This window comes from Typopeltis vanoorti, chromosome 5, assembly GCF_054136105.1.
Source record: "Typopeltis vanoorti isolate ZY-2024b chromosome 5, IOZ_Tvanoo_1.0, whole genome shotgun sequence".
Classification (NCBI taxonomy): domain Eukaryota; kingdom Metazoa; phylum Arthropoda; class Arachnida; order Uropygi; family Thelyphonidae; genus Typopeltis; species Typopeltis vanoorti.
Window position 1 is genome coordinate 44,947,456 of NC_143553.1, and position 13,495 is coordinate 44,960,950.

General features: G+C 34.2%; 1 protein-coding gene across 2 annotated transcripts in view; it reads right to left on the bottom strand.

Moving 5' to 3' along the window:
• Positions 1 to 751: 751 nt before the first annotated feature.
• Vps24 (vacuolar protein sorting 24) overlaps positions 752 to 13,495 on the bottom strand; it is a 110,376-nt gene continuing 97,632 nt past the window's right edge. For both annotated transcript variants that reach the window (XM_090392393.1, XM_090392395.1), the window contains exon 6: positions 752 to 1,927. In XM_090392393.1, coding sequence (XP_090248519.1) covers positions 1,785 to 1,927 — 143 coding nt within the window. In that variant the 3' untranslated portion in view covers positions 752 to 1,784. The remainder of the gene's footprint in view (positions 1,928 to 13,495) is intronic.

Here is a 13,495-nt window from a genome sequence, read left to right on the forward strand (position 1 = left end):
TCCTTTCAAAGTAGTTTTAAGTTTGGGAAACAGGAAAAAGTCTGCTGGGACTAAGTCCAGAGAATAGGGTTGATGGGGCATAATGGATGTGAGGAGCAATGTGTGACCCAGCATGTTTTCGTGGTGCAACATCCAAGTCTGGTTTTCTCACAATTCAGGCCTCTTCCTGTGCACAGCATCCCTCAAACATGCTAAAACTTCCTGGTACAATTCTTTGTTTACCATCTCACTACGTGGTACAAATTCATAATGGACAATGCCTTTTCAATCAAAAAACACAACCAACATCACCTTGATCTTTGACCGATAAATCCATTGATACCTAAACCACTCATAGCACTGCATTCGGCTCATACAGTCCTCCCTGTATGCTTGGTTAAGCAATTGAGATGTCTCTGTAAAATTTTTACCAAGTTTGCAGCAAAATTTAACACACATACATTTGTTCTTCAAGCTCTTTCATTGTCACTAATCTGACAAACAGCTTGTGCATGTGCTCACTTCAGTGGATGTAACTCAATGACTAATGCTCATAGCAGAACAGGGCAAATGGCAGTTTGTTGTCAAAACCTGCCACTAGGTGCGCTCTCTGTGCCAGTTGGCATGCTATTTAAAAAGTTCGGTCTTTTTTTTTGAACACCCCTCATATGCTCTAACTTTCACTGGATTTCTTTTTTTCTGTTTTAAGAGCAGAACAAACAGAATTAAAAAGAGTGTCATATGTTAGAAATACTTCCAAACTACATTGGCAAAAAATTTCAGCATAATTTATTTTTCTGTATTTTAGCTTACATCAATACAAAAAATAAATGTACAAGAGTATATTGCAGCCATTTAATAACATTACTGAACTGCAAACAGCCAGTAAATTAGTAATAAGAAAGTTATGAACATAATTCAATAGTTCTCTTAAAATACTATATCCCTGCTGAGAAACCGTTCATCCTTCACTCACCCATAATTTACTTGAGAAAATTCATTCAATTATTCACTACTAACTGTATATTTTGAAAATTTCAGAAAAATCCTGCATTGATTCCATCATCAAAATTTCTTCACAACGATAAACTACAGTCTAAGTTGAGAAGCATGGTAGCTGAATTAGTGTAAATAAATACCATATCCTCAGAAAGTGTGGAGGGATAGAGAGAGTTAAAGAACAGTTCTGCACCACTTAAAAAAAAAAAAAAGAGATATAGGTGCTATCTCATTCAATACTGGTGAGAAAAAGGTTGATTTTTGGGATGGTAAGAATAGCCATAGTGATTAAAATAGTCCTTACTCCAAATAAATGAATACTCCCAAGATGTCTTGAATACATTTACACCAATTTCATGGTTTGTGTGGATCAATGGACAATAAGGAAAGAAAATATACACATCGTGGAATATCCAATAACAGTTAGAGACCTTGTAAATTTTGTAGTAATGAAGATGAAAATAATCTAAACGCACAAAATATAGTAAGGACATGAGCTTTGATCATACTTGTACATACTTGTCACTTGATACATGGGTATCTAGTGATTAAAATTAAAAAAAAAAGAAACTATTTTTAAACAGTTACTATATGTGCAATGTGTAATGTAAGTGCTTATAAATTAATCTGAGATGTATTTGAAAAAGCTGCATAACTATTCTATTTCAATTTTCATAATACACTGGCTTTTTTCTCAGTCTGCTAAAATTTCTTGTTAAATTCTGCTATATATATATAATTTACAAAATTTTTATAATTTCGTCTTTCTAATCTTGATAATTTACACAACCGTAACAAATCCTTTTCTAACTCCTTAATGCTTCAAGACGATCCTGCATCTCTGTGACGTCATCATCTAAGTCATGTGCCATAGCTGTAGCACCTTCAGGCTGTTGCTCTTTCACAGGTGGAAGGGAATCAGGAGCTGCAGGAGCCTTGCCTAGTTGTCCTAAAAATATGAGGCAACAGGTAAATAATAATAGCTACCTCTAACGTAAACATGAAAATAAATAAATTAGTACATATATTTCTGACTAAGGGAAATTAATTAATTTTAAATGCAAACTACTTTTTAAACATCAAAGTATTCAATTTCATTATCTGCAGTTCCTTAACAAAGTTGAATGAAGTGAATATAATTTGCATACATATGATTCTCATATGATGAAGATATTTTGTGACTATTTCAATAAATAGTCATTGGTACTATAATTGATGAATTTCCAAAAATGGAATGTAGGCAAAGTGCTACCTAGTTTGAATTTCGTAAAATGCAAAGACATAAAGTGTGCAATAAGCATTGGATATCTTTTATTATACAGAATTTCAGATACTTAAAAATATAAAATCCCAAGAAAGTGTTTACTTTCTAAAGCAGGAAAAATTTTCTTATATGCAATTTCTGACAGAATGCTTAATTATGTATTAAAATATCAACATTAAGATAAAGCTTATTAACTCTGAAAATTCTTTATTTTGGATAACTTTTTTTCTTGACACACACACGAGAAGTAATATGTTTGTCATACATGTTGTCAATGTACAGGAAATCTGAGTGTGAACATACATGTGGAAAAGCAATGTAAAGGCTTAAATATAGCAGCAAAAATGTTTTACAGTAGTTAAATCCCTGATGAAATGGAATAGTTTTCATCATACTAATTTATAAAAAGGAAGAAAAGAGTCAAGACATTCTTCTGTAATTTATTCATTACTCAAGCAAGGATTTATGCAGTCGTCTAAGAAGAAAGTAGGAAAAATTGGTGAAGAGCAAGTAGGGTTTAAATAAATGAGGGTTGTCAGAAAGTCATAATTAAGAAATCCAGGATTATAACAAGGATCCACCAGAGGAATACGGTTAAGTCTGAGATGGAAGAGATCAAAATATTAACAAACTATCTTCTACAGAAAACTTAAATGTGAAGCAATTAGTTTCTAAAGCAGCCGTGGCAGCTCAAAGCAATTTACTCCTACTTTATAAAACTCTAAATGGCAAAAGATAGTTATTTTATTACTTGTATTCCCATAGGAATAACTTGAACATAAGGATCAACCCAAAAGAAAGACTATTAACAAAAGTAATCATGTCCATGTCATCATTTATAGCTTATTAACAACAGTGCTGTTAATTAATGACATATTTGAATACCCAAACCAATTTAACATTCAGTGTTCAACTCACTCAACTATTTTTGGTATGCCTGAAGCTCCAATATCTTTCATCCTTACTCACTGAGGTACCTTCTTTTATGGAAACATGCTATGTAATGTGAACGAGAACATCTCATGAGTAAGTTTAATCATTTATAGCTATAGGTAAATTCACAATACAACATGAAGAAAATAAATCCATATTAACAGAAAATATTCACTAGATGATCAAATGATGAAGCTCACACCAAAGTTTATTGAACCTATAAACACTGGGGATTATTTACACTTTTTTGTACTCCATGTAGTATGCAAGGCTCGTGTAATTTATTTTGATTGGTAAAGATTCCAATGTAAACAAGCCAACTTTGCCATGGAAATATCCTCAGACAATTTTTCTAAGGTTGGGTCAAACAATGACCCAGCCTTAGAAAAAGCCATAAACTTTGATTTTCAATTGAGATAGCGAAATGAAACTGCACTTGCACTCCACTCAGATAACTGTTTGATAACATTCAAAGGATATTTGTATTTTCAAATAATGGAAGAATAACATACAGGTGTCAATTTTCCACAACTTATAATAACATCATTTTTATGCAACTCGTACTCTAAACAGTTCTAAATCACTAGTACTGAATGGGCTAAAGGATTAGATAATCCAGACAATAAACATTTCAAAATACAGTCACCAGATCATAAATAACTTCTAACCATAACTAAAAGCTAAGGATTCATCAAAATATTATTACCAGAATTCTTCCACTCATGTCTCGATTTTTAGACAAATATTATCATCATCTTATCTTGTATTAGGCTCCTATTACAGTCTCATTCCATCTTTTATATTGTCTTCCAACTGATCTCTTTCTCACGGGTTTGTTTGGCAATTCTACTATTGTAGATTCTTCCAATGTACTGTTTCCAATGAACAACCTATAATATTCTATTATTGGTTGTTCATTCATTTCTTCTGATTTCTTTATTTCTTTTATGATCTAACAAGGTGTATCCTGCAGTTCTCCTTAAATCTCATTTCTGCTGCAGTTATTCTTCTCTCATCTCCTTTTCTGATCGTCTATGTCTCACTTCCATAAATCAGCACTGGTCTTGCTAGTGTTTTATAATCTCTAATCCAAGTATGTTTTTGTACTTTCAAGGGTTTAAAAATTTAACTTATAATATTTAAAGCTCTACTGAAATTTGTAACTTTCATTTCAATATCTTTTTTTTTTCTCTGTAGGTTAGTGATATCCAAGGTATTTGAAAGAGGTGAATTGTTCAATAATTACATTGTCTAAACAGATTTTACTTCTTACTGGTTCTCTTCCCTTAAAGGAAAGTACCTTTGTCATCTCTTTTGAAATTTCATATTAAATTTTTTTACAATTAGCTTAAGATGATGGATAGAGTATTGCAGATCAGTTTCAGAGGTTGAAAGTATAGCCTGATCATCTGCAAACAGTACTGTTTCTATATTCATGCACTTGTTAATTGGGATATAACCATGTATTATGAGTCTCCGATGTCTTAATATAGAATTCATATAGATTATGAAGAGAATGGGTGATAGGCCATTGCCTTACTCTCTTGTTTATAGGTTCCCAGTCAGAGATTCTTCCATGAACTTTTACTGCAATCATGTTGTCTGTATATGTATCACGGATCACTTTAATTAGGTGATGAGGAATATCTCAAAAAGTTTATTGCGGTTAACTCTGTCAAATGCCTTAGAATAATCAATAAAAGCAATATGGGTTTCCACATTGTATTCTTTATGTTTTTCCAATAAAATTTTTAAGGTCAAGTATCCAAGAGTAGCATCTCCTGAATACATTATGCTCTTCTCCTATCTTTTCTTCATAGAATTGGGACAGTATATTTTTCAGAATTTTACTATAGATATCATATCCAGAGTTTAGGAGACTAATTCCTCTATAATTTTCACAGTTATTAATATCACCCTTCTTGTGTATAGGAATATTGCGTTTTGCCAGTCTTTTGGTGGCGATTCGCCATTCCATATTTTATTTATTAGTTTAAAGAAACAAATTTTGAGGTTTGGACCTGCATATTTCATTAATTCAGTATTTAATCCATCTTCACCTAGTGATTTATGATTTTTACAACTTTTTAGAGCAGTTTCTAACTTGTCTATTGATATAGGATCCAATTCAATCCAATAGGATCTCATTATCGAAGTTTATTTTCAAAATCTTTATTATGAGTCCAAAGGTTTTTATAATAATTTAGCCAGATGTTCTAATCGATGGGTGAAAGACGTTTTTCTCTTAGATCTCTATTTAAATTATTTAATTTTTTAAAAGTTTTGAACATATTCTAATATCTGTTTCAAGTTCAGAGAAAGAGTTGTCCTAGGACTCTGTGTTTTTTTTCTTACAGCTTGTTTAGCGATTGCTCTTATTCTCTTGTATTCCATATAGTCATCTTGAGATTTTATTGCTAAGTATTCTTTAAAAGCATTCCTTCTTTGGGATGGTGTGAACACAAAACTTTATGGAGAAGGAGAAATTTTTGGGTGCATCTTCTTTGGAACCCATGGGGAAAGTCTTCCTCCATGAGCTCTGAAGATGACGTACTGTTGAAACGGCTCACACTTCCTGGTCTTATCCCATAACATCCTTCTCCTTCTCCAAAAATTTTCATGTTCACCCCCATCCCAAAGTATTCTCTACCCACCCTTTATAATTTAAAAAATATAAAAAAAAACGGGTTTTTCAAAAAAGATTCACATACCTCTTTTCTCAATAATAATTCTCCCACATCTCTCACACCCCACTTTTCTGACCCCCCTTCCATTCAGTCATACTTCCTTCCTTCAACAATGAATATATATCGACATATGCGGGATGCCACTGAAAAAGAAGACAGCCAGCAACATCCCACAAAGGTATGTCCAGTTTTTTCTTCCTATTCCCCCCCCCCCAATATATTCTTCATATATCTGTCCATATAAAACATAAGCAATGACCTAAAATCTGAGTAAAAAGCCAATGACATTATAAAAAAGGGGTACTCCTAAACAAAAATAGGCTAAATTGCCATAAAAATAATATATATAGTTTTAACAGTGGCACATGGCAGGTATTCCAGTGGGTGTGCTGTGGTAAGGCAACATTATTAAAAATCATTAAATTTGTATGAAAAAACTTACTTCACTGAGGAAAAAACACCCATTCTTTTTATAAATTAGTTCAATCCTTCATTTCTAAGACGTAAAGTCCGAGAGGTGGGTGTTGCTTATTGTCTAATAATTTTTAACTTGATTTCATACTCTCGGTTTGAAAATGGTGCACACAAAATATCTTCCATACTGTTTCGAGTTGTTGAGAAAGATAAAAATAAATACCAGTTTAAAAAAAATACACAGTTATCTAACATGAAACCACAAAGAATAACTAACTACACTTTGCTCCTTGGCTGCAAATAATCTGAGTAGAACTATGCTACCTGTCCTGTTGAGAGCTGCATACTTTGAATTGCTATGCAAATGAGCCAAAATGTGTCACATAATCATTGTTTGCCTTTAGAAAATGTGCACTACTGTGTTATCATACTCTTAATATGTTTTTACTGACGAATTCCTCAGTTTATTAGTTGAGCAAACTAACACATGAAAATTGCAAAGGAAGATCATTTCCATAGTAATTTCTTTGTGATTTTTGCTCCATAGAACATCAGAACACAGATATTTAATATAGTATATCATTCTGCTGTTCAGTCATGAGTTAAAATAAGTTCTAATTGTTACTTCTCATCTTACATTTTCTTTCATTTAGCAAAACATTAACAGGTGATACAAAATCAAACCTATATTGGATCACGTCAATAATATTATGTATTTTAATTATGTGCCCAACCAATGATTGTGAATTGACAAATCAATGGTTTTCCAGTGTGGCAGGTCATTAATTTCACTAATATGTAAATATAAAACATAAAAGATGGGGTATTTAAGGGGTCAAGGCTGGATAACTGGACCTCCACATGGTCTTTTGGGGAATGTGGAGAAATGACTAGGGCTTCTGACCAGATGTCCAATTCTCACCTTCACCCTGTTGAGTGTCTACTTGGATACAGACTGAATGAGGATGGGCTGGCAATTTGGGATTTAGCCAAACAAATTGCATTGTTATTGGCTTAAAGCATAACTCAAAATGATGAAATTTCATGCTGGCTGGAGTGTCGTCCGATTAAACAAGGCCGCCGTTGTTTTTGTCAGAGAACCAGGGCGAATACCAGAAAGTCAGTTACTGGAACAAACCCCTGGCTCAACATCAACAGAGATCATGCTTGGCACCATCAACATAAGAAGCATCAATGGAAAAGAGATGCAGCAGAAGAATTGGATAAATACCAGATCGACATAATAGGTGTTACTGAAACAAAGACAACAAAAACAGGTGAGATCTTTCTAAGCAACAAATATAAGATGTTATATTCAGGAAATAATAATCAAGGAAAAGGAGTAGATATAATATTAAACACTAAACACAACAAGATTATTAGGATAATCTTGTTGAATGGCAAGCAATATCAAGTAGAGGGATATGGGCTAATATCAGAATGGGGAAACTGGACAATGAGACTTATTTGTGCTTATGGTCCCACAGAAGGTTCTACTAACGAAGAAGTAGAGGAATTTTTCAAGGCATTAGAGAAGGCAGCTGAAACAACAAAAAAGGAAAAGTTGGTCTTTGTTGGAGAACTAAACAGCAAAGTAGGAAATGATTACCAGACATAAGAATATTTTGAGAAAATTTGGAGAAAAGAGCAAAGCTAATAATAAAGATAAGCACCTGCTAGATTTCTGCTCAGGATATGACTAGTTATTACTAACACCACATTTCAACATAAAAATGTGCACAAAATCACATGGAGGGAAGATGCAAGGAATAAGAAAGCATCATTGACTATGCTATTGTTGACAGTGATGTCTTCCCACTGGTTCAGGGCACAAGAGTATACAGAGGATTTGAAATAGGAAGTGATCACCATTTAGTGTTGAGCAAGCTAAAATTGAACTTGATCTTACCTCACTTGGACTACTGTGTGTAGGTCTGGTCTTCTGGTATAATGGAAAGAGTGCAAAGCAGAGTGTTAAATATAACATAATGATTGTGGAATGCAGATAACAGTTTGAAAATCTGTGACTGCAGTCCCTAACAAACAGGAGAAAGGGGTGATATGATTGACCTACAAACTTCTGAAAGATGCAGGAGGATATCAGTAGATGGAATTTTTCATTTTATGGAGGATGGGGACATGACAAGAAGAGATCCTGGAAGTCAAGAATGAATGCCATCAAGAAGGGGATGAGAGCTGGATTTTACTCTCATGGAGTGGTGCATGATTGGAATGGACTGCCACTAGAGGTGGTGAGTACAGGTAGCGCTCAAAGGCTTTAATATGTTGCCTCCTTCAATGGATCTCTGATTCCCTGGTTTCTCTTAATAATAATAATAAAATATAAGTATAAACATTACTTATAATTTAAACCTGTGTCTTCCTCCAGTAATTTAATGGATTTTTTTTTTTTCTAACACCCATGAAAGTTAGTTACAAGATCTAATTAGATAATGTGGGTTAAGATTTTTTTTGTTGGATCTCTGTTCAGGACATGGACTGGTTATTACTAACACCATGTTCCAACATAAAAATGTGCACAAATTCACATGGAGAGAAGAGGCTAGGAAGAGGAAAAGTCTCATTGACTATGTTATTGTTGCTAGTGTTGTTTTCTCCCTGGTGCAGGATACCAGAGTGTACAGAGGATTTGAAATTGGAAGTGATCACTATTTAGTCTTGAGCAGGATAAAATTGAATTTCATATTGGAAAGAATAACATGTAAGAAAGTTTTAAAGCGAATAAAAGTTGAGCAGCTCTCAGATGTGAACTGTAGACTAAAATACACAAAGATTATTGAAGAAAAAAATGAAAGAGTTTGAGAACAGGAATCAAACCTTGGAGATTCAGTGGCAAACTCTGAAGAAAACATTGACTGATTATGCCAGAGAGGCATGTGGTGAGGTTGTCTGCAAGGATAAAAAAATCAGAACTCCCTGGTGGACACAGGAAGTTAAAGAGGCAGTGAAGGAAAAGAAGAAAGCATATCAAAAGTTCCTGTCAAATAAGTCAGCTTGTGCTCTTAGAGAATATAGAGACAAATGCAAGAATGCTAAACACTGTGTAAAACTAGCTAAACAAAAGTCATGGGAGGACTTTGGCAAGAATATAGAAAATAAATATCAAGAAGGTGGCAAAATATTCTGGAGGTTGTTGAAGAAGCTTAGGAATGGAGGAAAGAGTGCTGTAAAAGGAGTTAGAGATGATAAAGGTGACATGAAAACTGGAGAAAAAAGATATCCTAAATGAAACAAGCAGTGATGACAGCACAGTGGTAAAAAACACTGACCAGGCATGCAGTCAGGAATACATATCCATACTTGAAGTAGAAAAAGCTATCAAAGGCAGCAGGAGTAGATGATATTCGACCAGAAATGCTGAAGCATGGTGGTATAAGAGTCTTACAGTGGCTGCACTGCATAGTTCAGAAAGCCTGGACAGAGGGACGAATTCCCGATGATTGGAGTAGAGCTCTCATAGTACCCATATATAAAAAGGGAAATAAAACTGAATGTGAGAATTACAGAGGTATTTCCCTACTGAGTGTTCCTGGCAAGATCTATGCAAGTATACTTGAGAAACGGTTGAGAAGAATTGTGGAAGAACAAGCAGGATTCAGGCCAAATAGAGGCTGTCAGGATCAGATCTTCACTTTACGACAAATAGTCGAGAAAGCATGGGAATATAACAAAGATATGTATTTAAGTTTTGTAGATCTGGAAAAGGCATACGACAAGGTGCCAAGAGAGAAGCTATTCAATACACTGCAGTTATATGGTGTCAATGGGGCATTATATCAAGCAATACTTGGTCTTTGAGTTGTAAGCCAGCAGTTAGAATTGAAGGAAGTACAGGAAGATGGTTTAATGTTAAATTTGGTGTGAGACAAGGATGTACATTATCCCCTCTGTTATTCATTATCTATATGGATCACATTATGAAGGAATGTGGTATTAAACCTGATATCAAAATTGGAGATGTTAATGTCAGCTCTTTGCTTTATGCAGATGATGTTATACTTCTAAATAAATCCGCTACAAGTCTGCAAGATTCTCTGACTAAATTGAATAGCTGTTGTAATAGATATGGTATGAAGGTCAGCAATAAAAAGACAAAGACAATGAAAATAGGCAGAATCATTGAAAATGTCAACTGTGTTGTGAATGGAGAACCTGTGGAACAAGTAAAACATTTCAGCTATTTAGGCACGATTTTTACTAAAGATGGTAAATTAAATATAGAAATAGACAACAGAATCAGCAAAGCTGGTATGGTGGGAAGTCCATTGAATAAATTCATATGGAATAAGAGAGAAATTAGTTGGAACACTAAATTAGCTGTTTTAACTTATGGATCTGAGACCTGGGTCAGAAGTAAAACACTTGATCAAAGACTAGAGACCACAGATATGAGAGTCCTGAGAAAGATTAGAGGCATGAACAGATGGCATCAATGGCAATATCATATTAAAAACGAGAATATTAAGAAAGAACTTGACATTGTCAGCATTCAGGAATGCATAAGCAGAGTTAATCTCAGGTGGTATGGTCACTTAAACAGAATGGGCGAGGAAAGATTAGCAAAACAATTGTTCTCTGCCAGGTTGGTAGAAAAACGACCCAGAAGAAGTCCAAGATATAGGTGGATTGATACGGTACAAAGTGCCTTAGATGATAGAAATATAAGATCTAATAATGTTGGAGTCTTGACAAGTAACAGACTGATTTGGAGGAAAATTGTAGATAGGAAGTTAGTAATGATATGTAGTACTGTCATATCCTGTACACCCCTTGAGGGTACATGGCTGGAATTTGATGATGATGAGATTTTTTTTTTATATTATTCTTTAAACATTATTTTTTTACATAATCCAGAAACTCCACTTTAAGAGACCAAACATGGACTAGTTCAGAAAGCCTGGACAGAGGGACGAATTCCCAATGATTGGAGTAGAGCTCTCATAGTACCCATATATAAAAAGGGAAATAAAACTGAATGTGAGAATTACAGAGGTATTTCCCTACTGAGTATTCCTGGCAAGATCTATGCAAGTATACTTGAGAAACGGTTGAGAAGAATTGTGGAAGAAAAGCTTGGTGAAGAACAAGCTGGATTCAGGCCAAATAGAGGCTGTCAGGATCAGATCTTCACTTTACGACAAATAGTCGAGAAAGCATGGGAATATAACAAAGATCTGTATTTAAGTTTTGTCGATTTGGAAAAGGCATATGACAAGGTGCCAAGAGAGAAGCTATTCAATACGCTGCAGTTGTATGGTGTCAATGGGGCATTATATCAAGCAATACTTAGTCTTTATTTGAGTTGTAAGTCAGCAGTTAGAATTGAAGGAAGTACAGGAAGATGGTTTAATGTTAAATCTGGTGTGAGACAAGGATGTACATTATCCCCTCTGTTATTCATTATCTATATGGATCACATTATGAAGGAATGTGGTATTAAACCTGATATCAAAATTGGAGATGTTAATGTCAGCTCTTTGCTTTATGCGGATGATGTTATACTTCTAAATAAATCCGCTACAAGACTGCAAGATTCTCTGACTAAATTGAATAGCTGTTGTAATAGATATGGTATGAAGGTCAGCAATAAAAAGACAAAGACAACAAAAATAGGCAGAATCATTGAAAATGTCAACTGTGTTGTGAATGGAGAACCTGTGGAACAAGTAAAACATTTTAGCTACTTAGGGACAATTTTTACTGAAGATGGTAAATTAAATATGGAAATAGACAACAGAATCAGCAAAGCTGGTATGGTGGGAAGTCAATTGAATAAATTCATATGGAATAAGAAAGAAATTAGTTGGAACACTAAATTAGCTGTATACAAGACAGTGTTCAAACCAGTTTTAACTTATGGATCTGAGACCTGGGTCAGAAGTAAAACACTTGACCAAAGACTAGAGACCGCAGATATGAGAGTCCTGAGAAAGATTAGAGGCGTGAACAGATGGCATCAATGGCAATATCATATTAAAAATGAGGATATTAGGAAAGAACTTGACATTGCCAGCATCCAGGAATGCGTTAGCAGAGCTAATCTCAGGTGGTATGGTCACTTAAATAGAATGGGAGAGGAAAGATTAGCAAAACAAGTGTTCTCTGCCAGGTTGGCAGGAAAACGACCCAGAGGAAGACCAAGATATAGGTGGATTGATACGGTACAAAGTGCCTTAGACGATAGAAATATAAGATCTGATAATTTTGGAGTCTTGACAAGTAACAGACTGATTTGGAGGAAAATTGTAGATAGGAAGTTAGTAATGATGTAATTTTTTCATGTAGTACTGTCATATCCTGTACACTCCTTGAGGGTACATGGCAGGAATTTGATGATGATGATGATGATGAACATGGACTGTTTTCAAGCTATTTCAAGTCTTCAATAAACAAGGTGGATGGTTTCACCCAGGTCAATGCAAATAATCTCTCACCTTAAGACAATCACAAATGTTCATATCCATGGCAGGGTTTGAACCCATACCCTTAATATCATCCCAAAATTAAAGTGGATCTATCACAGTCAACTAGTGTGGACCGAAGAAATAGTTTATAACACATCATTTGTGATATTGAATTTACTATAACAAACACAGCACTGATGATAGGATGTAATGGGTGACTATGTTATACTAAGTGTAGAGTAAACATTATAATGCTCACTTTGAATATTTTTTATTATCCACAAACTCCTGCATATTTGTAAACATAATGCATATGCATGTTACAACTGATAGATCCATAATGAAATGCAGTTTCAAGTGGGAAATAAGGCAGCAGAAAACATGGTGAGAGGGATATGAAGTCTAGCTCATCTTAGTTACCCTCCCCCCCCCTCTCTCTCTCTCTCTCTCTCTCTCTCTGAGCTGAGGTGAGAATGTGGCTTCCCAAGCAGATTTTATTTCAGTTAACTATTAGCTATCAATAATTTTTGCATTCACAGCTCATTAATTAATTAATACAAATAAGTGAACTGTTATTAATCATATAACAATTTACTTATTTAAATAAGCAAATTATTAATTGATCACTTTAAAAAGATGTAATTTACACACTTATAAGTATTGCTGTCACTTATAACTGGTATACAATTTTAGACACTGCACATAAAAAGCACCAAGAGATTAAATTATGCTATTTTTTTGCTCAATTATTTTTTTTATTTATTTGCTTTAAGTCAATTTTGAAATAAACTTTC